Source organism: Balaenoptera physalus, assembly GCF_965194825.1.
Source record: "Balaenoptera physalus genome assembly, chromosome: 20".
Classification (NCBI taxonomy): Eukaryota; Metazoa; Chordata; class Mammalia; order Artiodactyla; family Balaenopteridae; genus Balaenoptera; species Balaenoptera physalus.
The window spans coordinates 47,038,434-47,066,166 of NC_138901.1; the positions used below are offsets into that span (position 1 = coordinate 47,038,434).

Consider the following 27,733-nt stretch of genomic DNA (forward strand, 5'->3'; position numbering starts at 1 on the left):
GCAGCATCTTAACCACTGTGCCACCAGGGAGGTCCTGGTTTGGTTGTACTTTGGTTCTTGGTGTTGGAAAGCAGAATAAATGGAGACAATATCTTGCAGAAAATGCATTTCACGCCCCTTTCAGGTAACCCCTCTAGACCCGAGGTGATTTTCGCGATCCCAGATCCCGCGCACTGAGCCCCGCCCCCATCCTAGCCCCACCCCTCGACTCCCGTCCTCTCGAGTCCTCCAGCGAAGGGGGGCGGTGCTCGCTGCAAACCCACAGTCAGCCGCCAGGGGGAGACAGCGGCTGCAAGAGCCAGGGGTCCCTGTCCAACGGCCAGGCGACGGAAGCGGAAAAGGCGGGACCTGGGGCGCACGTTACGTCAGCACGTGCGAGCGTCAAGGCCGGGTCCCTGGAATAGAGAGTGGGCGCTTCCTGCGCGTGTTGGCTGTGAGGAGGTCGCTGTCGGGTTGTGGAGTTCGACCTCATGGCGGAGATAATTCAGGAACGCATAGAGGATCGACTCCCGGAATTGCAACAGCTGGAGCGCATTGGACTGTTTAGTCGTGCGGAGATTAAGTGAGAGAGCGGAGGAAGAGGAAGGGCTGGGGCGGGTAGAGGGGAGGCTGGGGCGTGTGTGTGGCGGGGTGGCAGGGATAGGGGGCACTTGGGTTGTGTTTATTTTTTCTAATGTTGTAGAAGCCCATTTCCAGATTCTGATGATGCCCAGAATTAATTTCTCATTCATTGCAAGGTGATCAGTCCATTTACCCCTCGAACATACTGACAGCTCTTCGTGGAGGAGGTTTTGAGGCTATAAAGGGGATAAAACCAGGATACCCGCCCGTCAGGAGCTAGCTGCCCTGACACAGTATGGTGGGGGAGACAGACAAGTGAAACATTTTGATCGCAGTGCAGCGTACTGTAAGTTGATCGTAGTAGAGTACTGCCCTAGAGATGTGAACAGAGAGCCGTGGGAGCCCGGGAGGAGTAGATAATTCTAACAAGACTTGAAGATGGGGATCATTTAATTCGATTTTATATTTTACCCCAGGGCTTAGCCAACAACTAGTATATAGTTGTTACTCATTAATTTGTATAATAGTTTTTAATGGTTTACTGTGACTATTTCTTCATTTTACAATGACTGCGAATGTAGTACTGTGGCTATGGGAACCTTAAAGTAAACATTTGTTTATGAAACGCAACATATTGTGGACTCTTTAATAAGAGTGGACTCTGTATTTGGTTCATTCCTTAGCTAAATACAGTGAGTCTTCTCCCATAAGCCCTTTGCAGTAGTGATATAGGTAGAGACAATCTAGGTGTTTGTTTTTTTTTTAAATCTACCTGTTGAAAATTCAGAAATAAGAGGAATTTAGGAAAGAAATTTGATTATTATTAAAACCCAAGTGACTTGAATTTGGAGGAAAAGAGATCTCTACTAATACCACATATAAATAATGTAAAGTACTACTTAACATTATTTACTTTGCTGGTGGGAATGTCCGTGGTCCTGGCAATCGATTGAGATGATTTTCATGAAAGTTTTAAGGTACATCTTCATGCCCTTAAGACCACAGAAGTCCTGAAACTAGTATATTGTAAATCAACTATACTTTCATAATAATAATAAAAAAGAACACAGAGGTAATTATGTAAGAGAATATGGGGACTTCCCTGGTGGTGCAGTGGTTAAGAATCCGCCTGCCAATGCAGGGGATACGGGTTCGAGCCCTGGTCCTGGAAGATCGCACATGCTGCGGAGCAACTAAGCCCATGCGCCACAACTACTGAGCCTGCGCTCTAGAGTCTGTGAGCCACAACTACTGAAGCCCGCGTGCCTAGAGCCCATGCTCCACAACAAGAGAAGCCACCGCAGTGAGAAGCCCCCGCAAGGAAGAGTAGACCCCACTCGCCACAACTAGAGAAAGCCCACAGGCAGCAACAAAGACCCAGTGCAGCCAAAAATAAAAATAAATAAAATAAAAATAATAAATTTATTTAAAAAAAAAGGAATATGTACTTGCTTATGTAGGATAATTATTTGGGAATTATATATTTTGGCAAATAGATGTTTCAAATATATTAAACATAAACTTTAAAAATTCCAAAGTTATTTATTTAACTTCTTGTTTCAAGTGTTACATTTTAAATGGCTTTCTCCTTAGGGCTATCATTAAAAAGGCTTCAGATCTAGAATACAGAATACAGCGAAGAACTCTTTTTAAGGAAGACTTTATCAATTATGTTCAAGTAAGTGAATAATTTTATTACCTTTTAATGCCCTCACAAATTTAAAATCAGTTATAGAATAGTGAGCTTGATGTCAGTTTTCTACAAAATTCTGGAACTGATGATTAGACAGGTAATTTTTGAACAGGAATAGAGGTAATTTGGTATTAGTGTTGCTCCACTAAGGCTTTGGTCCTAGGCAAACTGAACATTGTTTTCTTCTATAGGGTTAGTAGATCAGAGTCTGCCAAAGACCCAGTGTATCAGGATTTCAGCAAGAGGTTTGATCAATTATGTCTTGTGGGGAAACATAAAGGAAAGTGAGTTTGATGATAGCACATGGTTAGGAAGTTAACGCTTATGTGCCTGAGGTCTGTCGATTTATAGAGAGGTAAGGTATGCTGCAAGATTCTTCAGTCCTGTAAATGAATGGAAGATTTGAGTGAAGATAAAATATACATGCTTGGGACTTCCCTGGTCATCCAGTGGTTAAGAATCCACCTACCAATGCAGGGGACGCAGGTTCAATCCCTGGTCTGGGAAGATCCCACATGCCATGGGGCAACTAAGCCCGTGTGCCACAACTACTGAGCCTGCACTCTAGAGCTTGCATGCCGCAACTAGAGAAAGCCCGCGCACAAGCAATGAAGACCCAACGCAGCACCCCCAGAAAAAAAAAAAATATACACACACACACACACATGCTAGATCAGTTTTCAGTGGGGGAGAATAATGTGTTGGATGATAAAATCAGGATTCAGAAAGAATCCAATAATTAGATGTTATAAATCTTATACTTTGGGACTTCCCTGGTGGCGCAGTGGTTAAGAGTCCGCCTGCCAATGCAGGGGACACGGTTCGAGCCCTGGTCCAGGAAGATCCCACATGCCGCGGAGCAACTAAGCCCGTGCTCCACAACTACTGAGCCTGCTCTCTAGAGCCCGTGTGCCACAACTACTGAAGCCTGCGCACCTAGAGCCCGTGCTCCACAACAAGAGAAGCCACCGCAACGACAAGCCCACGCACCGCAACGTAGAGTAGCCCCCGCTCTCTGCAACTAGAGAAAGCCCGCGTGCAGCAACGAAGACCCAACGCAGCCAATAAATAAATAAAATTAAAAACCAAAACAAATAAATCTTATACTTTAACACTAATAAACATTATAAAAGGTTCTAAGTTTAGCTTTTAAAAAAACCTACTGAATGAAAAATATATGAGACCTGGCTAAGAATCTTGTATTTGAAGGGGGTCCTAAGGCTCAGTAGATTGCTATATCAAAATAGATCAAGAAGTATATCATGTCAAAGCATATAATCTAAGTGATTACATGAACAGAAGTAGAGTGTTGGGTAAGTTAGCTGAGCAGAGGAGGTAGCAAACAGTAGGCACTCAGAAGACGTTGGTTTGAAAAAAAGTATTTTGCACTTGTCAGACTATGTCTGGAGCATTGTCAGCTCAGGATGACATTTTAAGAAGGACTTTGAGAGGTTGGTTAGAAGGCAGCCAGGACGTAAACCTTGTTCTGGGAGGAATCATTGAAGGAAATGGAGATGTTTAACCTTAGGGAGACTTAAGAAGTGACAAATAATTTCACTCTTAATATATTTGAAGAGCTATGTGTGGATTAGGTTGATTTGTTTAGTTTTAGAGCACAAATTGAAATAAGTAGATATAAAAACTCACATACACACCTCTCTTACATGTATACCCCCTCTGCCTGCACACAACCATATATATTTGCTATGAGACATAAGTGGCATTTTATATTGAGGTTCTGATTATCCACATTGAAAAAATAAAATTAGATCCCTTCCTCATGCAAAAACAAATTCCTATGGAATTGAGTAGCTAAATGTGGTGGGAAAACTAAATCTACAAAAAATTAAGAATGACTTCAGGTAGGGAAAAGTTTCTTTTTTTTCTAAATTGAAGTATAGTTGAATTACAATGTTGTGTTAGTCTCTGGTGGACAGCAAAGTGATTCAGCTATCCATATGTATTCATATTTTTCATATTCTTTTCTATTATGGGTTATTTCAGGATACTGAATATAGTTCCCTGTGCTACACAGTAGGATCTTGTTGTTTATCTATTTTATATATAGTAGTTTGTATCTGCTAATCCCAAACTCCTAATTTATCCCTTCCCCATCCTGTTTCCCTTTTGGTAACCTGAGTTTGTTTTCTATGTCTGTGGGTCTGTTTCTGTTTCGTTAGTAAGTTCATTTGTGTCATATTTTAGATTCCATGTATAAGTGATATCATATGGTATTTGTCTTTCTCTTTCTGACTTACTTCACTTACTATGATAATCTCTAGGTCCATCCATGTTGCTGCAAATGGCATTATTTTATTCTTTTTTATGGCTGAGTAGTATTCCATCATGTATATATAGCACATCTTCTTTATCCATTCATCTGTTAATGGACATTTAGGTTGCTTCCATGTCTTGGTAAATAGTAAATAGTGCTACTAGGAACACTGGGGTGCATGTATCTTTTCGAATTATAGTTTTCTCTGGATGTATGCCCAGGAGTGAGATTGCTGGATCATATGGCAACTCTGTTTTTAGTTTTTTAAGGAAACTCTATACTGTTTTCCATAGTGGCTGTACCAGTTTACATTCTGGTAGGGAAAAGTTTCCTAAAATGAAGAAGACTGTGAAAGCACAAACCATGAAAGAGAAGATTGATTTGACTATGTTAAAGGTAAAAATTTCTGTGCAAAAAAGACATCATAAATAATGTAAAAAGTTAAGCCACAAAATGAGAGAAAATATTTGCAACATATATAGTCAGAATCTAGAATATGTAAAAAACTACAAATCAAGAAGAAATGACAAACAAGTGGAAAGAAAATGAAAACAACTGGAGAAATAGGTTCATGCAGTTCACAAAGGGGAAACATCAGTCATTGGTAAACTTTTGAAAAGATGTTAGCCTCGTTAGTAATCAGGTAAGTATCGATTAAAACCAGGGTGCAGTACTACTTTATACCCATCATATTAATAAACGTTTTAAAGACTGACAGTATCAGCATATGATTTGTTCCATCACTTTCAAGAGCAATTTGGCAATATCTCATGAAGTTGAAGATACGTGTACTGTGTGACCCAGCAATTTCATTCATTCAGTCATACAGTATATATTGAGTACCTGTTATGTACGTGGCACTGATGGGGTACAACAATAAATTAAGCAGACAGAAATCATGGCCTTGAGGAGCTTACATGTTAGTGGTAAAGTTCCTGGATATATCCACAAGAAGATGTGTGCAAGAATATTAATTACAGCTTTTTGTAATAGAAAAATTGGAAACAAATACGCATCCCCGGAGGAAGGATAGGTAAATTGCATGTTCGTATAATGAAATGCTATACAGCACTTAAAATGAATGGACTTAAATTCCACATGACAGCAGGGATATATCTGAAGTCATAATGTTCAGTAAAAATATGGAGTGATGGGTTCAGTATGATACCATTTGTATAAAGTTTAAAAGCATTCAAGACAGCATTATAATAAAGTTTGAAGTCATGCTTGTGAAAGATAAACAACTGAGTCAAGATCATCATTTCCTCTGGAGAGGGAGAAGAGTGGAATCAGACATGGGGGGCTTTGCCTTTATTTGAAATGTTTTATTTCTAAAAACGTTCTGAAGCAAATATAGTAAAATGTAGGCTTTGACGTAGCTGTGTGGTAGCTGCTTGTGTGTTCTGTATGCTTCAAATATTTCGTAAGACAGTTTTAAAAGGAAGCATGCGGTCTTGTAAGGTTCTGCGCCTTCTGTCTCTAGTAGTCTTCAAGCTTAGAGAGGAATTATATAGTAGTGGCTTTTGGAGAGTCTTAGAGGTTCTCAGTGGTCCTTTGGAGGCGAGGGTAGGGAGAGCCAATTAGGTGCCCTGTTTCAGCTAGTACAACCCTGTTTATCTGCTTTATTTGCTTGTGCGTCAGCTAAAATTTTTGAATGGTTAGTTTCCTAAAAGTTTGAACACGTTGTTGTAGACTAGGAAGTTAGATTGATATTGTAAATCTTAGAAGTCTTAGAGTTTTAGTAACATGCTTTCTTTGTATCTAACATGTTTAGATGCATGCTAATGTATGTATTTTTGAGTTTTGCAGATGCAAGGTGAATTTTTAGTGAATGCTAGACATTTACTGTAAATTAGGTTTCTTGATAGCAAATTATTTTCTGTTTTATGTTCTTGATTTTTATTTACTTTATGATTTTGACTAAACCTCCTCTATATAAAAGGTTATACTTTTTCTTGTTTTCTCTTTTTTTGTATGTTTTTCTTTCATAGTATGAAATCAATCTTTTGGAACTGATCCAGCGAAGACGAGTTGTAAGTAGATGATTTTCTGGAAGTTGGAAAAAAATATAGAATTAAATAGTGTGACTGCAAAGCTAGAACTTGGGTTTGGGAAGTAGCTGGCATTGATAATTGTGGTGGTGTGCTGATAATGATACTTGTAATTATTTGCTTTCTCTACCAGTACTGTTTAAAGATCAACTGGGAATGCTGCTTTGGATTAATGGGATTAAACTGAGGCTTTTTTTTTTTAATGCACCTTTTTAGCGTATTGGGTATTCATTTAAGAAGGATGAGATTGAAAATTCTATTGTACACCGGGTACAAGGTGTCTTCCGACGTGCGTCAGCCAAGTGGAAAGTAAGTGTTCAGAGTGCCCTTAGCTGTAAGGGATGTGAAGGTGTGTATTATACGTATTATGAATATGGATATTCAAACGTGTGGTTGTGGATTCTTATCTTGGGTATCTCAATACTTATTCTAATGATAACATCATGACTTGAGGCCACTTATCAAACCGTTAAGAAAATTGATCGCATTACCTTAGTCTGTGAGGATGATGCTGAAAACAGTGGATTTGATTCATATTTAAGGATCAGAAACTTGTCTGGGATTTGGATTTGTCTCTAAATAAAGTACCCCGAGCTGGGGTACTTGGAGGTGGAAGATAAGGTTAGAGTAGGCGCAGCACCTCAGTAACTTTGTTTTCTTCAAGTTTGGTTCTGGGACCGGGATATATTATATGGGAAGTACTTTGGATTCTTGGGAATGACAAATTTTAGTTTGCTGCCTCTGATTGAGACCATTTCAGAAGTGCATTGAACAAATTGGATAGATGACAAATTTTGTCTTAGATCATAGTAGGTGGGAGTGGGGGGACGGAACAGGTTGTCATGGTTAAGAGATCTAAGGCTTGGGTAAGGAACAGCCTAATAGGCTGAGGGATGTGGCACATTGGATTTTCTGAAATCTGCCTCTGTTGCAAACAAAATTAATGAATGCAAAGGTGTATTGTATATAAAATTCAAATTCAGGCAACTTACTCCATTGCTTTTCTTGCAGGATGATGTTCAACTTTGGCTGTCTTATGTAGTCTTTTGTAAGAAGTGGGTGAGTATTGGGCAGCCCTATCTTGGTTCCTCTTTCCCGCTTTTGGTTAGTCTGCATTTTAAACCTCATTCTTGACTACTGAACTCCATGTTTTCTCCAAAGGTGTGTAAGGTTAACAAATGGGAAAAGAACCCAAGAAGGCTGAACCTCAGTGTAACAACATTTGCATATTTGAATGACTATATAAATGGCTTCCATATCAGCTGAAAAGAAAAGGGTCTTTATGCATATATGTTCAGTAAAGTTGAAAACATTTTTTAGATATTTAAAACGTTTATGTTAAGTGGTTTAGGTAGAAGAGAACCCTGAGTGAATCTGTATTTGTTTATATGTCCTTAGCAATAGCAGATGTCGCCTCATTGGGGTTCACAGTTGGTGAGGGTACAGTGCAGATCACTTAGAGTTTAATAGCAATGACTTTGCTGTGCAGGAAGTAGAATTTTTCTTCTTTTACAGGCTACCAAAGTTCAACTTAGCAAGGTATTCTCTGCCATGTTGGCCATTCATTCGAACAAGCCAGGTATGGTGAAATCCTTGTCAGTTCCTTTTCTACCTTTTTTGTAGACTCAAGCCATTTTGGAATTTATTTTGCTTGATAAACCTAAGAGAATTATTTTGAGAACTTGAGCATATGAACTTGGCCTCGGCAGTTTTTATTCCTGAATAGCTGCCTCTTAGTTCATCCCTGCTACTGTGAACTAGTTACTGTGCCAGCTATTGTATCTGTGAGCGAGAAGGACTAAGTTTCTTTCTAGCTGATGGTGAAAGAAACTCTTCAGTTCTTTGAGGGGAATTCTGTTTGGAGGCAGTCAAATCTGAGGATTTCAGAAACATAAAGGGGAAAATATTAATACAGATTTTACAAGAGCGATTAGCACAGAGTAGGTACTCAAGTTTTATAAGAGAAAGACTTCTCTTGTGAACACTGTGTAAGCAGTACGATATTTTATAGTGAAGGTGCTTCAGTGTCTGTTCTGGAGTATTCGGTTTACAGCACACAAGACTCAAAATCGGCTACATTTGGCACCGGTTGATTCCGAAGGATACAACAAGACAACGTTATTACTGTCAGCCATTCGGAGGCTTGTCTTTGGTGGGAGGGCATGAGAGCACGGGAGTGGGCAGAGGAGCCACACTGGCGTAGAGAACCCCTGGTTGGGTGCAGCTTCCAGGTATTATATCTGCGAACTCTGCTCAGTTTCAGGAGTCACATGCTCAAGAAAGCCCAGAGCAGTGGCTGTCTACCATTCATAGCCCTCCTCGTCCAGACACAGTTACAAACCGTGGGTCATTTTTACCAAAAGCACTCTTGCCTGGTAATAGGTGATCTTTTTTTTTTTTTAACATCTTTATTGGAGTTTATTAAATTAACCTTGAGGTAACATTCTAGCTATCTCCCTAGAAACTTCATAAAGGTCAGCGATTACCAGACACAGAGAATGGACCTGAGGACACGGGGAGGGAGAAGGGTAAGCTGGGACGAAGTGAGAGAGTGGCATGGACACATATACACTACTAAATATAAAATAGATAGCTAGTGGGAAGCAGCCGCATAGCACAGGGAGATCAGGGAGATCGGTGTTTTGTGACCACCTAGAGGGGTGGGATAGGGAGGGTGGGAGGGAGACGCAAGAGGGAGGAGATATGGAGATATATGTATATGTATAACTGATTCACTTTGTTATACAGCAGAAACTAACACACCATTATAAAACATGGTACAATTTTTTCCAGCGTTTTAAGACATTAAAAATTTGTATGTAAAAAAAAAAAAAAATTGTAGGTGAGTTAATGATGATGTTGACCTTAGATCTGATGGAATATAGTAACGGGCACATAAGTACGCACAAATGTTAACATTTACAGATTTGGTTTAGAACACTCTAAATTTTAGATAAAGCAACAATACTTTACAGATAACCATTAGAAATTCCCTATCTCCATCCCCTTCCTCTTTTGGTAAGATTTAAAAAAAAAGATCTTTGGGTATCAAAATTGGAGCATTGGTCTTTTCATACCTGACTTGATTACTTTATTGAAATGAAGTCTGATGTTTTTCACTTACAGCCTTGTGGATTATGGCGGCCAAATGGGAAATGGAAGATCGCTTGTCTTCAGAAAGTGCAAGACAACTATTTCTTCGGGCTCTGCGCTTTCATCCAGAGTGCCCAAAACTTTATCAAGAGGTGAGTGTGTGAACATAAGATGAGAGAGTCATGTCTTAGTTTGGTCCTCTGGAGACGTATATACTTTATTAAGTTAAAAAGGCTTCGATTTATGGAGACTAGGAATAAGTAGGGGAGCTGCTGGGGAAAGGGGGTCACAAGGGTATTTCTTGGCCAGTAGTAGGTGTTGACTTTGCTCATCTTCCAGGTGTTTAGTGAGAGATTGGAACTCCTACCTGTCCATTACCATGGGGAGGGATAGGGAACTGGACCCTACCTTTCTTTACTTGAGGGTCAGGGTTCAGCCATCTTTATATCTTTGTATGTATGTATGTATGTATTCATTCATTCATTTATTCCCCTCCCCTTCTCCTGCTCTCCCCTCCCATCCCCTTCCTGCTTCTTTTGGCTTCCCTTGCTGTTTTTCCCACTTTCTTCTCATTCTCTTCATCTAGTTTTCTTGAGATAGATATTTCCTTCCCCTCCTGGTGGACTTACTCCCTCTTAGAGGGGTGCACTAGAACAATGAATGATAGCCAGACTTAATTTTTTAAAAAACCAGCAAATGCTAGAAATGGCATATTATCACATATAATAATATGCAATATTACATATGCAATAATTTATTATTACATGGTACATATTATATATTAAATATTATTACATAGTACATATTATGTAATAATATTACATTTATTACATCATGTAATATTGTACATATTATGTATATTAATATGTAATATTATGTATGTGATATGTAATAATATATAATATGTACTATGTAATAATATGTAATATTACACATGTAATATTACATATTATGTAATATTACATATCATAATATTACAGATTACATATTATGTAATATTACACATTACATATCACGTAATATTACACATTACATATCATATAATATTACACATTACATATTATGTAATATGTAATAATATGTAGTATTAATAATGACATATTATTCAATAACATATTATTGAAACTGCACCCTTTTCTGAGGTGTCTGTCAGAATAAGGGAGAAACTACTGTTGAGCCGTCAAAGGAAAATTAAGCCCTATGTGATGAGGGGGACCCTCATTAAGACCCCTATGTGTGATGGGTCTTAAAGCTAATAGGTTTTGTAGCTGTCTCAACTGTATTTTGGTTTTGTAGTAATTTAATGTTTTATATTATAGTCTTGTGTCCTTTCTCTTCATATTCTGTTAGACAGTTCTTTGTGGCCTTTATTATTTTTATTGAGAAACTATTATAAGAATCAGTCATCCCTGCTATTAGAGTGCTATTGTATGGTGTTATTGTTTATGTTTTTTGGAGGCTTTCACAATTGCCTAGACTTGTATTTTCCAAAATGGAAATAGAGTTTTTGCTTATTCTTATCAAAAGTAAATAGAATTTATTTATTATAAATGGTTCAGAGAAAGCAGTTTTATGAAAAAAGTAACAGAAAAAGTACTCATAATTTTATCTCCCATACTTTTATGCATATTACAGATATTTAAAACAGGCTTTATTCTGAAAAGTGGGATTCTACAACACATTTTTGTGTTCTATATTTTTAACTAATACATCACGAATATAGTCCCATGTTAGTATATATTAATTTATATTAGTGGTATTCGAACTTTTTGGTCTTAGGACCCCTTTACAATCTTAAATTACCGAAATCCCCAAGGATCTTTTATTATATGGGTTATCTGTTAATTTTTATTTGAAAACTAAATATTTAATTGAAATTTAATTTAATTGAAAATTAAAACCAAGAAATCTAAAAATATTCACTTAAAAATAATAAACCCTGGGGCTTCCCTGGTGGCACAGTGGTTGAGAATCTGCCTGCCAATGCAGGGGACACGGGTTTGAGCCCTGGTCTGGGAAGATCCCACATGCCGCGGAGCAACTAGGCCCGTGAGCCACAATTACTGAGCCTGCGCGTCTGGAGCCTGTGCTCTGCAACAAGAGAGGCCGCGATAGTGAGAGGCCCACGCACCACGATGAAGAGTGGCCCCCACTTGCCGCAATTAGAGAAAGCCCTCGCATGGAAATGAAGACCCAACACAGCCATAAATAAAATAAATAAAATAAAATAAAAAATAAAAATAAAAATAAACCCATTACATGTCAATATAGGTTACTTATTTTTAAGTGAAGAAAACTCTTCTAAAACAAAGTTTAAAGAGAAGAATGGCCTTATTTTACATATTTGCTAATCTTCTGAATATCTGACTGAATAGAAGACAGCTATATTCTCGTCTCTACTTTTGCATTCAGTGTGGGTGATAGCACCCATCATATAGCCTCTGAAAAACCTTAAATTCTTGACAGAATAAGAGTGAAAAAGGCAAATAACATGTTATATTATTATGAAAATAGTTTTAACCTTGTAGACCTCCTGAAAGGGTTTTGGGAATCTCCAGGTATCTCCAAGTCACATTTTGAGATATACATTATCTGTTCTGATAGTTGCATTTGTTAAAAAACATAAAGATTGTTTTTTATTTTATACTCTAAAAGTAATATGTACTTTGTAGAAAATCTTGGGGAAAAAAGTCAGAAAAGCACAGAAAAGGAAAAAGTATGACTGAGGACAAATACTATTAACATTTCTTCATAGGCTTTTTTCCTGTGCACATTTTTCACATAATGGTAATTGTGTTATATGCAAAATTTTATAGCCAGCTTTAAAAACAAAGTAGAATATCACTAGAATTGTGGTGCACCATTACTAAATTATTGTAACTATTTTATGGCTGCATCACCAGTCTGCTTCTTTTATAATATATTTCACTTTCCCTACTTTTAGACACTTAGATTGTCTGCATTATTTGCTCTTATACCCTTGTGTATGAAACTTCTAGGTATTTAGGATTATTTCCTTATCGATTTCTGGAAGCAGAATTTTTGGGTTAATGAGTATAAACATTGTTTTAAAACTTGTCATTTTAATATGTCTTGTAACATAGAATTCAAAGTATTAAAAATTCTGGACAAATCCAACTTTGTATTATGTGTTAACCATATGTTTGTATAGAAACATTCGGGAGAGGGAATTCCCTGGTCGTCACAGTGGGGGCCCGGCTTCGATCCCTGGTCGGGGAACTAAGATCCTGCAAGACGCGTGGCGTGGCCAAAAAAAAAAAAAAAAAAAAAAAAAAAAAAATCCATGCCTTGTCAATGTCAGCTAGTTTCATAACAAGATAGATTATAACACTCCCTCCACACTTCCCCAGATCTGATATTTATGAGTAAAAAGAGGCACGTTATATATTTCTAATTAAAAATTTATCTCCAAGGGTTTTCAGTTCATTATTTCCCTTCTGTGTTAGTATTTTAGGATGGAGCTGATGCATGCTGAGAAATTGAGGAAGGAAAAGCAAGAGTTTGAAAAAGCCAAGATGGATGTGGTAAGATCCTAATGTATTGTCACTTGTTAACAAGATATAGTGTTTTGAACCTGCTTAGGAGTAACAGAAAATCTTTAGGAGCACTGTTCGTGACTTGCCGGTCTGCCCGTGGCTGGCGGGTTCCATTCCAGTGCCACAGCAGTTCCAGCACCACGCGACTGACTGCCTCGTGGCTCTTGGTTTCAGGTCTTGGAGACAAAGTGGGAATAAAGAAGAAAATCTTTAGAATGTATTTTTCTTTCCAACTTAATATTTTGAAACTTTTAAATGTCTTGCATTGATTTAATTAAAATGGGCTTAGTAATAAAAATGGAATTTTGTGCTTTAAAAATAGACATTTGGACTAATTGGAGTGGTCCTTGAAATTATTACTGATGGAATGGCCAAATACTGTTCTTTATGATCTCATTAAATGATATGTTAATGGGTCGAAGGAGCTCAAGAAAGGTTGTGAAACGTGTGATTCCTAGCCTTCTTTCTTTTCCTTTTTATGTAATTTTTTACGTGACAGAGTAAGTTTAAAGAAACAAGTTTGAGAATGTTAGAGCTGAAAAAGGAACTTCACTATCACCTGTTATTGTGATTACCAGCTCTGAACTTTTTTATCCAAATAAAATCTTACACAGAAGGGTAAACATGGCATGTAAAACCTGACCTATTCTGGTCTAGGTAGAGAGTGACGCCTTAAGCCGTGTAATCTTGCTACAACTCCAGGAGCCTGAGAATACAGTTGGAAGATCAGTGATCTTATTCAAGCTGTACATTTTACAAGTGAGGGAACTGGCCCAGAGAGAGATGTGATTTGCCAGAGGTCATGTGGCACAGGTAGTCTAGGATTGTTAATTTTCCTTCTAGCGCTATTTTTGCTTACTGGCATTACCTGTTCAGATGTTTAATATCATACTCTTTAGGGGAATCTCGAGTATGCTGAAGAAATCCTTATGGGCGAGTTGGCAAGGATCATCTACAAAAATTCTGTAAACATAATTAAAAGTAGGTATCCTTTGAAAATTTATTTATGGTGGGAAAGTGAAACATTCAATTTATAATGAGGAACCTTTAGCCTATTTTGAAAATTTCTGTTAGAATGTGTATAAAACTCTGATTGTAGGAAATAGTGTCCTGATTCTTTCAGAAAAGGCTTATTTCCCCTTAGATTATAACTGAACATTTAAGTAAGTTTTTGAATACTTAAATCATGTGGGGAGTTGAAAAGAATAAATGATTTAGTACATTCTTTTGTGTCCTAAAGATGCTTAGAATAAAGTCCTTAATGAATACTCAAATATTAATAATGACTTTGCTTGTGTAGTGGGTGATTTTTTTGTTTTATCTTACTTCCCACTTTATAAGAAAACCAAAACTAACTCCAGTACTTTAAGAAAGTGCTCCTTTAGAGTCTTACTCCCCTCACCCGCTTTTTAAATTTTAGGTGCAGAATTTCATGTGTCACTGCTTTCAATTGCACAGCTATTCGACTTTGCCAAAGATCTGCAAAGAGAAATTTATGATGAGTAAGTAAAATAGTGGAAAAGTGAATATGTCTGTTTTGATCTTGTGGTAAGGGTTTGAAGTTGGATATTTAGAAAGGGGGAAAGAAGATACCATACAAAATCCTTGGAAGAAAGCTGTTTTAGGACTATTGTATAGTATTTTATGTATACATAAAAAATGTATTTTTGGAGAAGTTGTTTGACTCACTTACTGGCTTCCCTTGGGAAATAGTTTGCCTTTGTTCAATAAGAAATATGTTCTATAGCTTATATAAAAATCTGTATTCCTGCTTTCCTGGCATGTCTTTTGTCCTTAAGATGAGAGTTGTACTCATGAATGTTTATAGTTGAGTGCTGCAGGTTATCAGACATTATTCTTTTTTTAAATATATTTATCTAATTTATTTATTTTTAACTGCATTGGGTCTTCGTTGCTGCACGTGGGCTTTCTCTAGTTGTGGCGAGCAGGGGCTACTCTTCGTTGCGGTGCACGGGCTTCTCACTGCAGTGGCTTCTCTTGTTGTGGAGCACGGGCTCTAGGCGCGTGGGCTTCAGTAATTGTGGCACGTGGGCTCAGTAGTTGTGGCTTGTGGGCTCTAGAGCACAGGCTCAGTAGTTGTGGCGCACGGGCTTAGTTGCTCTGTGGCATGTGGGATCTTCCGGGACCAGGGCTCGAACCCGTGTCCCCTGCATTGGCAGGCGGATTCTTAACCACTGCGCCACCAGGGAAGCCCCAGACATTATTCTTTTAATGTCTGGTTATATGGTTGAAGAATTATTTGCAGCCTACCTTGTGGGTACTTCACCCTTAATAGGACTCTTACTTTCATACGAGATAAGAGAGAACTCGGATCAGTTTGCTCTGTGGATACCTTTAGGGTTTTGGTACATGAGTAGGCTCCTTCTATTAGAGAAAATCAAGAGTCTAGATATGGTAAGGTTTTCTTGGGCTCGAGAACCAGGTATCTTGTCACACATACCTGCTGGTTTGACTTTGAGAGCTAACCTACAAGTTAACATTTGTGAATGATGTCTGAAACAATCTGAAACTAACAAGTGTGTGGCAGCTCTGATCTATTGACAACATTTACATAGTGAGGGTGAAGACCTCTGGGGAGCCTGTCGGGAAATGACTCTTTTGGTGCTGGAATTGTTAAAGGGGTGTCCTGGGTACATTTTGAGAGCATTGGGACTGTCTCTCTGTTTGATGTTCTGGGTTAGTCTTGTCTCTCTGTTGGATGTTCTGAGTTAGTCTTATGTCCTAGGTTGATGTCAGTATTTTTCAGCCTTCAGGCTCTGCATACAGACGACCCCCTCACTTGGGATTATGTGGCCCGGCGAGAATTAGAGATCGAGTCACAGCCAGGAGAAGAGCCGCCCACAGCGAAACAAACCAAAGTGGCAGAGGTGGGCCGCCGGGAGGAGAGGTGCTGCGCCGTGTATGAAGAGGCGGTGAAGACGCTGCGTACAGGTGAGCTTCTCCAGGCCCTGTGTGCTGAGGAGTAACGGTGTTCCTGCATGGGAACCTGAAGCTCCGTTCCCATGACCAGAATCCACTTCTGGAACCTCTCTGTGGTAGTTTACAGTGTGCCTGGCTTTCCAACTTGTTCTTTCTCTTTTATGACCTTCCTCGATAGCTGTGGCATTTGTTCATTTATTTGGGGAAATAAATGATACTTAGGATGTGATCATTCAGAAGGTTGTTTCATTATCATTACTTAATTATCTTCTGTTATAGATTTACTTTATAATTTTGTAATATTGGAAAATAAAGGTAAAGGGTGCATGACATGGATAAGACTTTTAATTTTTGTATTTATGTCACTACTCAGTTGTTGGCCCTCAGTAGTTGAGATGTTTGATAGGCTGTAATCAGAATAACTTATATTTTTCACCAGACTAGTTTAAACTCTTCCTCAGAGGAGTTTTCCCTTCAAAGAAAAGATGTACGATGACTGTTAAACTAAAAGAATTGCTGGTCTGATCAACATAATCTCTCTGATTTTTCCAGAGGCCATGTGCAAGTGTTACATCAACTTTTGCATGGAAAGGTTTGCTAAGAAGACAAGCAGTCGGCTCCTCAGAGAGAAGGTATTGACTTTGTTACGTGGTTACAGTGGCTGACTAGAAAGTGTCTTCTGAAAGAGGAACATAGGCACAGGTTTTTGGGGTCTGAGACAGCTTCCAAGAACTTGTTGCATAACCACTCTTTGTCCTGTGAGTGACCTGTCATTCTGAAGGTCTGAGTCTGCTTTGCCCTAGTTCTGGCCACCAGGTAAGGAGGTCCTCTCTTACTGGGCTGTGCTTGGTGCCACTGCCCAGATCATTTAATCATAAGTGAAACCACCTCTGTCCCTTCTTTCAATTCTCAGAAAGGTGTAAAACGGCTTTCGTTCCTGTCAGAGGCCAAAGACCCCTGCTGGGAGTTTTGTGATGAACTGAGAGATTTTTTTCTGATTTCAGAGGCTGGAAAGAACCATGGTTGCATTCAGGAAGGCACATGATCTCAAACTTCTACCAGAATTCCAGTACAAGCAGTGGGTAAGGACCTGGACACATTCAGTGTCAATTACATGTACTTAATTCTGGTTGGTTCAGGCTGGTGTCATGTGTTTTAATATATATAGTTTTATGACTAAGCACATTTGGAAGATTGGCATGGTAGATGTAGAGAGTGTTTATTATTCGGCTGTCAGTATTTAGTGTGTGCCAGAAATGAAATCTGTACCAGTAGAGGGAGGAATATTGTAATATATAGTGGAAAACACTCAGAACAGAGTCACAACTGGGTGTATTTTGTTTGTCCATCCATTCATGTTTTCCTGAACCTATGCTTGTCTCAGATTAACCGTTGGTACAATAAAGACAAATTAGATGTGTTCAGTGTTTTAGAAGCTGACATTCTAGTAAGAGGCATATTAACCCATCCTTATACTCTGAAGTGGGTAAGGATTATTATATAGAGACCAGAATAATGTAGTGTGGGAATACACAGGTCTAGACTGGGTTTTGCGACTTAATAGGTAGGTGATGGGCAAACCACTTAACCCTTCTGAGTTGGTTTACTTGATTTTAGAATAATGATAGTGATCCTTGTTTTTGCCACCTCACAAAGTTGTTGAGAGCATGCCATGAGATGGTGAATGTGTTAATGTATTTAAATACTTTCTTAGTGGAAAAAAAAGGACAAAAATCTTTATATTTATTGAATGCCTTTTATTTGTATAACTCTTAACCTCTTTTGATTTATATAATTTACACAATTTTTATGTAATTGCAATTAATTTCTTGCTATTTTGTATTGTGTGGTACTGTTTTTACATTAACATTTTTTCTATACTTTTTTACGTAGATCGACATAAACTATTGATATATATATTAGTAGCGTATTGTATTGTACCACGACTGGGTACCCTTCTTCCACTATGGAATCTATCTGTGAAAACTCCCAGGCCTGGATGAGTTCAGCCGCTCTGTTGGAGCTACTGAATGCTGCTGGCAGGACAGTCCGTCCCACCCTGTAAATTCAGCTGGGCGTGGCTTGGAGTGCCTTGGCAGTCCTGCTCTCTTTCCATTATTAGTTTCTTTTGGCATTCTGAACTTGGATTTCCTTTCGGATCCAAGCTTTCTAGCGTCTTCAGCTTCTTGCACATGCTGGTGGGAGAGTCCTCTCTTTTCCTGGGGATCTCTGCTTTCACCTAATGCCTGTTCTTCCTTAAGTCTTAGCATAGATGGGGCTTCCTTTCGGGGAGTCCTTTCTCATCACTGCCAAAGACTCTGTTGTGTGCTTCTGCTTTGTACTCTGTAGCATATGATTCTTTTTCTGTGATGGTACGTATCAGACTCTCTGCTACTAAATTGGAGGCGCTGTGGGCAGTAGGGAATGCACCTGACCTCCTCATTATTGAATCTAGACTGTATAGCATGCAGTTAACATGCTTGCTGAATGAATGCATTATATACTGCCATTTACTTGCTTTTTCACAGTTTTGTAGAATTGGATTGGTTTTAGGTTTTTCTTTCCCTGTTACAGTAGTGTGGACGGAAGCATTTTTTTTTTTTTAATAAATTTATTTATTTATTTATATTTATTTATGGCTGTGTTGGGTCTTAGTTTCCATGCGAGGGCTTTCTCCAGTTGCAGCGAGCGGGGGCCACTCTTCATCGCGGTGCACGGGCCTCTCACCGTCGCGGCCTCTCCCATTGCGGAGCGCAGGCTCCAGATGCGCAGGCTCAGTAGTTGTGGCTCACGGGCTTAGTGGCTCCGCGGCATGTGGGATCTTCCCAGACCAGGGCTCGAACCCGTGTCCCCCGCATTGGCAGGCAGACTCTCAACCACTGCGCCACCAGGGAAGCCCCGACGGAAGCATTTTTAAACAGATATTTCCTCCTGTTCATTTATTTGTTGGGTCATATTTGTTAAAGTAAAATTCCCAAGTTTGTGGCATGAACAGTCATGACTCTTTTCAGAAAAATGGGTACCCATTATTTAGTTTATAATGTGCCCAACTCTGTTTGAATGAATAAACTTGTTTCTTTACCATCCCACAAATACTGGTGGTGGATGTGGGTTTTATTATAGTGAACTATTTTATTAAAAATATAACTTTCAACCTAAATTATTTAGGCCGTCTGCTTTTCACCTATGTTTTTTTGATAGCCCTTGGGGATAGGAGCAGGGAATGGAGGAGAAATTCCAAGTTTTTTACTTTGTGCCTGTTTGGCCGCCATGGTGAAAGGTTTAGTAGAAAGGCTGTTGTATCTATTGCCTCGCATGAGGTCTTTATTTGTCCTCATTTCCATAGATAATGTAGCTCTCAGTAGATACTTTTCCAATGACCCTTTGTCTTATCCAGAGCGAGTTGTTGCTGCGCCATGACTTCCTCACGGAAGCTCTGGAGGTGGCAGGAGCCGGGATGGAATTGTTCCCAGGCTCCGTGATGATGTGGCAGGTGAAGCTGCAGGTGCTGATTGCCTCAAAGAGCCCTGACGTAGCCATGCTTTTTGAAGAAGCCTTTGTGCACCTGAAACCCCAGGTCTGTGAGTTGTGTCTTTTGTATTTCATTCTGTTTGGGAAACCTTTTAAGACTGCAGCCAAAGCTCATTTGGAGTAGACTTGTCTGAGGAAAGCTGGCCCCAGAGTGCATTTGTGGTGATGGTTCAGGGATCATGGGTGGAAGAATTACTTCCATTTACCAGCCTATTTCTAATTCATTATTTGAAAGTCGACTAAATTATGTAAACTTTTCTATTCCTGTTTATATATCTTATAAGTGAGAAATACTAATAGAATATTATTTCTAAACTTTAAAGTTTAAAAGACTAAACCTTAAAGCTTTGCAGTGAATTTTTTATACTAGTAGGAAAAAGATATTCCAGGAGTTAAAATAGGGGGAAAAAAAATCATAGTTATTTTACCGCTCGTTTGTATGTGCTGCTGGGACACGAGCAAAGGCTAGATAGTTCAGCCTAGACTAGTTAGCACTTGTGTTGTGGTCCTACACAGCAGAGACGTGACCTGGGTAGCTTGGGTCTGACTAGTTTTGGGTTGTTAAGTGCTTAACTTACTGATAATTGATGATAATAACTTTAGGCAGTATTCCCCAACAGTGGGGAAGTAGAATTAACAGGAGAGTATTGCTTTGGGCAACGGGGTCCGAAGGCTGTCTGTGTTCTGGTGTACCATTCCTGCCAAGCACTGAGAGTTCTGTACAGTGGGGCAGACTGGGAATGACTCTGTATTGCATATATTGATTATCTCAGGAGGAACCTGTCTTTATAATGACTAGTTTTCACAGCATAGTGCTAAGATGTCATTTTCTAACTTTTTTTTTTTTTTAACTTGTGAGCAGATTTGTCTGCCATTGTGGATTTCTTGGGCAGAGTGGAGTGAAGGTGCCAAAAGCCAAGAAGACACTGAAGCAATCTTTAAGGTACAGGCCCCCTGTTGTAAGTCTTGTGTGTGGGGAATGAGCAGATAGCCCTGCTAGTTGGCTAGCTTTCAAAGGGTTATTTCTAAAGCAGGTGCTCCTTTTAAAGCACTGTTCATTGCATGGCCTGGGATGGTTTTGGGAAAATTTGTTTTGATATGTAGACATTTCCTCATGTAGCTTGTTTCTCTTTTCTTTTAAATTTTAGAAAGCTGTCTTAGCTGTCACGGGTGGCGACTCAGTCACTCTGAAGGATAAGTACCTGGATTGGGCTTATCGAAGTGGTGGCTACAAAAAGGCCAGAGCTGTGTTTAAAAGGTACTCGCAGACATGCATGGCTGTTATGAGTCTCTCAACCCCATTCTCAGCCCCTCGTACCCAGATTATATGAATCACAAATAGATGGAGGAATAAATCCAAGAGCTGTTTAGTTCATACCCATTGTGGAAAGTTTAAAAAAAAGAGAGAGCGGTAACTAATAATTCATTGTAATCCTATCATCAAGAGAAAAACCGTCCTAGTGTATCATTTTAAAATTTGTTTTTCACATGTCTGAGATTATGCTATAATCGCACGTGGTGTACCACTTTTATTGATGAACATTAGACTGGCCTTTTTCCTACGAGTTACAATTCTTCATAAATAACATTTATTGAAAACAGCTATATGATATACCACCCTGTGGACATGCCATGATTTATTTGGCCACAGTAACTGCTTTGAGGAACCTTTGTGCACAAATATTATTTGTCCATGTTGGAAATTATTTTCTTAGAATATATTCTTAGAAATGGAGTTCTTGGTCTCCTTCAAAAAGACCCTGAGATGAAGGAGAGGGAACTTAAAACCCTGAGAGTGAGAAAGAAGAGAACAGGAAGAGAACTGGGTAGGTGTTTGGTGGTGGTGAAGAGTAAAGGCACTGGAGATTGAAAATGGTGAGTGACTGGTGGCCAGGTCCAGTCGCCATGCTGAACTGCAGCCAGGACTTTATCCAACTACGTGTGGCGGAGGCACTGGCGCAGGTGTTTATATTCATGCGATGTAAGAGGCTTTCGTCACTGTGGAAGATAACGGTTCCCCCTGTTCCTTTTTAGTTTGCAGGAAAGCCGTCCATTTTCAGTTGATTTTTTCAGGAAGATGATCCAATTTGAAAAGGAGCAAGTAAGTGTCCTGTCTATGCATTTTTTGTCTGGGAAAGTGGATTAGTGCTAACTAATCTATGGCAGCATTTTGTTATTTAAAAAGCTCTCGTTATAATACAGTATAATTTCTGGTCCCTTCCTCCAACCCCTTTTTCATAGATGTGGTTTTAGGAATGGTAATCAAGCAAAGAATAAAAGGTACATGTCTGGAAACTAGACAACTCAGATGTCACCTCTTACAGGAAGTCCTCCCTGCCAGGCTGTGTGAGATGCTGCTTTTCTGCCTCCAGTGCCCTGTTTGTCTCTTGTTTTGGGTTGTGAGGTAGAGAGTAGGCACTCGTGACTGTTTCTGGTGTTTTTAACTGAACTTGTGAATGAGAAAAAATACAGGAAAGTGTCAGTTAAAAAAAATTATACATGAAAGTCCAAATACATCTGTAATCCCCTTGCAATAACACAACCGATCATATTTATTTTTATTTTTGTTGTTTTCTTTAATCCTTATTTATATACATATGCACAGTTTTGTGATGTTTTATTTCTGACTTACGTGACATGTGGAGGTTCTCACTTTTTTTTCCTTAACATCATTTTGTAAACACATTCCTGTGTTTTTACCTGGCATCATTTTTAATGGTTGTTGTATTATTCTTAAACCTGTAGTTTTCTTAACCATTCTATACGTTTAGGTTGTTTCTAGATTTTTGATATTGAAAACAGTGCTGCAAGCATTTTGCTTATATGGTTTTTTTTTTTCCTTCTCTTTTGAGGACTCGAGATACTGGCTTTTTTTTTATATATATAAGTTTATTTATTTATTAATTATTTATTTTGGCTTCATTGGGTCTTCGTTGCTTTGCACGGGCTTTCTCTAGTTGCAGTGAGCGGGGACTACTCTTCATTGCAGTGTGTGGGCTTCTCATTGCGGTGGCTTCTCTTGTTGCAGAGCACGGGCTCTAGGCACGCGGGCTTCAGTAATTGTGGCACGCGAGCTCATTAGTTGTGGCTCACGGGCTCTAGAGCGCAGGCTCAGTAGTTGTGGCGCACGGGCTTAGTTGCTCTGCGGCATGTGGGATCTTCCGGGACCAGGGCTCCAACCCGTGTCCCCTGCACTGGCAGGCGGATTCTTAAACACTAGACCACCAGGGAAGTCCCTATACTGGCTTTTTAAATGGTTCTGTACACATTGCCAGATAGTTCTCTAAAAGTTATACTTATTTATAGTGATAATCACCATATATATATCTATATATCAGTATACCTGTTTCCTCCATACCTTCTCCAAGTGTTCAGTTTCGCCTTCTCTCTTTTATTTTGGTATTTTGATTGGTGTTTATTTTTTTATTATTTTACTTTTTTTATTTGCCACACTGCACGGCATGCAGAACTTCCTCGACCAGGGATTGAACCCATGTCCCCTGCAGTGGGAGCGTGGAGTCTTAACCACTGGACCACCAGTGAAGTCCAGGGATTGGTGTTTATTTTTATTTGAAAAATTGACAATTAAAAATTAATTGAAAAATTAACAATGAGGTTGAACTCTTATTTTCATAGGTTTGACCATTGTGTGGGTCAGTGATCTGTTCTTGTCTTACAGTATAAGACTTAGTCTAGCATAATAATTCATAGCCAGGCTTTGGATTAATAACACAATGGTTATGTGCCTTGGGCAGGTCACTTAATTCTAAGCTTCGACATCCTTATCTGTAAAGGAAGTCGGAATACCTGTTTCAGGGGTGTGAGGGTTACAAGGCCAAATGGGAGACTGGATGGAAAGGACTTTGCACAGTTCCATGCACGCTATGAGCCCTTCGCAAAGTGTGATTCTGTTTTTCATGCATATGTAAGATGTGAGGTTAAACTGGCTTTTTATAAAAATAGTACTGTCTCAGCGAAGAGAAATTAGAATGAGGAAATAGTTATTTGACTACACAAAAAGATTTTTAAACTGAAGATGTTAATTAATCTGCTTTGAAAATGAAACAAGGAGAATACGTGTAAATGGAAGTACAGGTGAAGAATTAACATTCATTGATGGTAAAGTTAGCACTGCCTACTCTGCTTGGTGCGTAATTCATCAGCATTCTAATTGAATCCTTGTAGTTGTCCTAAGAGATATTATTGTCCTCGTTTTATGGGTGAGGAAACTTCAAGGTCTGTCTGATGGGTTCAAAAAACTTCCTGAAGTTCATATAAGTAGTATTTATATATATTTTGCCTTGATATAATAAGTTTTAAGGTGGGTATGGCTAACGTGTGCCAGAGCCCAGATATTCAAAGGAAGAAATCCCTTGCCATAGGGAATAGAACCTTCCCCAGTTATTTATTTAAATCCTGCTCCTCCCTCAGGGCTTTCACATATATTTTCCTGTGGAGGTGCCCATGTTCCCCCAGGTGAGAATTAATTAGGCTTTTTCCATGCCACCAGAACAAAGTGTTTTTAATCACTGTTTGGCGTTTACTTACTCTGCCATGTAGTGTCTTTGACTTTTCTCTGGATAAGTTCAGAGTCAGGCTGTGTTCATTTAAACCTATCTCTCCTCCCCTTCAAATGCCTAATAGTTGATATCTGCTTAACAATATGTGTGAAAAGAATTTGTGACATTATAAATTAGGCTTTTGAGGCAAGATTGTCTGATTGTTTTTGTTAGGAATCCTGCAAGATAGCGAACTTAAGAGAATATTATGAGAGAGCTTTGAGAGAATTTGGATCTGTAGATTCTGGTAAGTAAACTTCAGTTATAGACACATGGGTCTGTTTGCATGTGTGGTCTGTAACCTATGATGGTTAGAATAGTGGTTCTTAACTGCTTTGGGGTCATGGTCCTCTTTGCGGATATAACTTGGCATCCTTCCCCTGCCTCCTCCCTCACTCAGTGCATAAATGCTGGCAGACATAATTTTGCTTATAATTTCAAGTTCACAAGCCCAGGTATCCATGGGTCTTCTGTTAAGAACTCTGGACTAGAAGGAGATTCGTTTGGTTCGGTTTTCTTGAAAAATGTGATATTTGTAAGGAAAAGGTTAATAATGTAGGTCAGGACAAAATGGGGTGGGAATTACAGCAGAAGGGTAGTGGGATACTAATTGACGAAGGTTGTCATGGGCTGTTGCCACATTGTCTGTGTCTAATTTATAGGACTTGTAAAACATACTTCTCGGTATAGGTAAGTCATGTAAAGTCTGTTTACTTGTGAACTCAAAAACTGACATGTAGAGTTGTTAAACTCAGATTTAAAACAATACATTAGCTTTTTCAAGGTTTCAGCAGACTTTCTTCTGGTGAAATGAATGAATATGGCATTTTTACTAACCCAAGCAAGTTTTATTAAGCAAGCTGACAAGGTCCTAATGAACTCATTGAGGTCTGTTTCACCTTGAAAGAGACTCAGCAAAATCCTCCCTCTACAATATTTAGTATTTTTGAGTTTATGAAATATATAGACTGTCATGATTTTTTTTTTTAAAGTGAAAGCAGGTTTCTTGAGAGATACACATTCTATAGTAGAATGTGGGCTGTGTCAGAAGGTGAGAGCACTAGACTGTCACGATCCAAGTGAAGATTTCTACTTTAAAAAAAAAAAAAAAGTCTTTGAAATACCATAGTGTAAAGAAGCTGAGAGGTATTTTTTTTTTTTTAAATTAATTAATTTATTTATGGCTGTGTTGGGTCTTCGTTACTGTGCGAGGGCTTTCTCTAGTTGTGGCAAGTGGGGGCCACTCTTCATCGCGGTGCGCGGGCCTCTCATTATCGCGGCCTCTCCCGCTGCGGAGCACAGGCTCCAGACGCGCAGGCTCAGCAACTGTGGCTCACGGGCCTAGTTTCTCCGCGGCATGTGGGATCTTCCCAGACCAGGGCTCGAACCCCTGTCCCCTGCATTAGCAGGCAGATTCTCAACCACTGCGCCACCAGGGAAGCCCCGAGAGGTATTGTTTTACATAGGGTTCTAGGAAAATAACAGCAAGAAGTTAAGTTTCTTAGAAATCTTGCATTGAATTGATATTAAATAATTAAGTTTATGTAATAAAGCCTTGTCAGTTACCTAATTGTATGTTTATAGTAATTTTTTGGGTTCCCTTTAAAGATCTTTGGATGGATTACATCAAAGAAGAATTGAACCACCCCCTTGGTAGACCTGAGCACTGCGGACAGATCTACTGGCGAGCCATGAAAATGTTGCAGGGAGAGTCAGCAGAGCTGTTTGTAGCTAAACATGCTGTGCACCAGGCCGGCCAGTTGTGAAAAGAGGAAGAACACAGCCAACTTTGTGAAATAGTATTGTAAGCCCTCTGCGTAGTTTTGTATTATGCATTCATCTGCAGTTTGCTGAGATGGCAGACGAGATGGTGTCTGATTTTGAGACATGCTTTAATTTTGTTAATGCGTTAACCTTTAATTCCAGAAAAGAGAACTGCTGTTTAGTGGCCAGAGGCCAATTGTTGAGGCCAGACCTACCGTAGGTCCTAAATGTTTTCCAAAATACATGGAAATCATATCACTGATCTTCTTTTATTACCACCGGTCAAACTTGAGTATCTCTAATCTAGACCCAGGGGTCAGTTAAAATAGAGAGGAAAGTACAGTTCTGTTTGTTTATTCTCTCTTTATTATAAAAATATATGTGATATGCATTTGTTGTAGAAAATATGGGTGGAATAGAATAATGTGGAAAAGAAAATAAAAGCATCCTGTAATTTTGTCATCTGGACTAAAATCACTAATTTGATTTCCTTTATTAGAATTGGATTTATACTGTTAGATCATTTACTCATTCATTCATTCATTGAGTGCCCGTCGTAGGCAGGAAAGAAGAGAAGCTTTTTGGGATGGAGGTAAGGGTTGGAGGAACAGAGCTGGATGTCCTGAGTTGGTTGAAGCAGCAGAGAAGGATGCTGGGTATTGGGGGGAAAGTTGTCCTTTAAGAAGATTTAAGCGATTATAAAAGCATGTTCTATCTCTGGGACCGATCTGCAGAGAAATGTTTACATTGGGGAGGCCCAGCAACAAAAGGAGGGTAGGGGTAGGGAGTAACTTAGAAAGAGAAGGGCTTCAGAGGCGAGGATGGAGGATGGCTTGGAGTAGAGAAGGGCGTTCTGGGAGCAGGGGAGACAGTTGTTTGAATTGTACATCCTGTAACTTAACATTATGATGCTGTCACTGGGAGAAGCATTCAGTGCAGTTTTACTTACTATTATGTTTCACTTAATATTATGTTATTTTTCCATGTCATTAAATAGCCTTAAAAAGATTTAATGAATTCAGAACATTCCATTGTATAGATGAGGCATGACTTATTTTACTAATCCCCTATGGTTGGACCTTGTCATTTCTAATTTTTTCTTGTAAGTACTGTTGGTGAAGATTCTTGTAAATCTTTGTTAACATCCCTGGTTATTTCTTTAGGAGACTGACATCTGACAGTAGAATTACTGTATTAAGGGATATAACTGTTTTAAAGAATATTGATAAGTATTGCCAATTTGCAATGTATGAAAATACTTTGAAGCACTGTGGGCATTATATTTCTTATTTTTACCATTTTAATAGGTGAAAAGTGATATATCCTTGTTTTAATGTGCATTTCTTTGATATCAGTGCAGTTAATGCATTTTTCCTGGCTCTCATGTCTTTTCATGTTTGACTATTTTTTGACCTTTTTTTTTTACTAATTTATAAGTTTTTTATGTACTAAGAATAGTCATCTTTAGTTCATCTCTTCATTTTTGCAAATTATTTGCCCCCAGATTTTTTTTTGTGGTGTTTTTTGAGATCCAGAGGTTTTGTATGTATGATTTCTATTGTTGAAAACACTGCCTCTTGCTGAGGACAACTCAGTACTTTTTCCCCCATGCAGTTAACTAAATTTTCCACAACACCGTTTGTAGCCATTTTTGTCTCTGCTGATTTGTAATACTACCTTTATTATATATTAAATTCCTATGAATATTA

At 38.9% G+C, this 27,733-nt stretch overlaps 1 protein-coding gene across 2 annotated transcripts; it reads left to right on the forward strand.

Annotated features, from left to right (window-relative positions):
• The first annotated feature begins 360 nt into the window (after positions 1 to 360).
• On the forward strand, positions 361 to 27,733 carry UTP6 (UTP6 small subunit processome component). 2 transcript variants are annotated; one of them, XM_082442278.1, is made up of 19 exons: positions 362 to 562; positions 2,155 to 2,239; positions 6,521 to 6,562; positions 6,797 to 6,889; positions 7,592 to 7,639; positions 8,096 to 8,159; positions 9,707 to 9,825; positions 13,141 to 13,218; positions 14,130 to 14,211; positions 14,651 to 14,732; positions 15,998 to 16,182; positions 16,723 to 16,802; positions 17,175 to 17,252; positions 19,568 to 19,747; positions 20,564 to 20,644; positions 20,850 to 20,959; positions 21,736 to 21,802; positions 24,435 to 24,507; positions 25,869 to 27,733. In XM_082442278.1, the coding sequence occupies exons 1-19, from the start codon at positions 471 to 473 to the stop codon at positions 26,024 to 26,026; spliced, it is 1,797 nt and encodes a 598-aa protein (XP_082298404.1). In that variant the 5' UTR covers positions 362 to 470; the 3' UTR covers positions 26,027 to 27,733. The 2 variants fall into 2 exon arrangements, with proteins under 2 accessions (XP_082298405.1, XP_082298404.1); XM_082442279.1 differs by lacking the exon at positions 24,435 to 24,507 and having other exon boundaries at positions 361 to 562.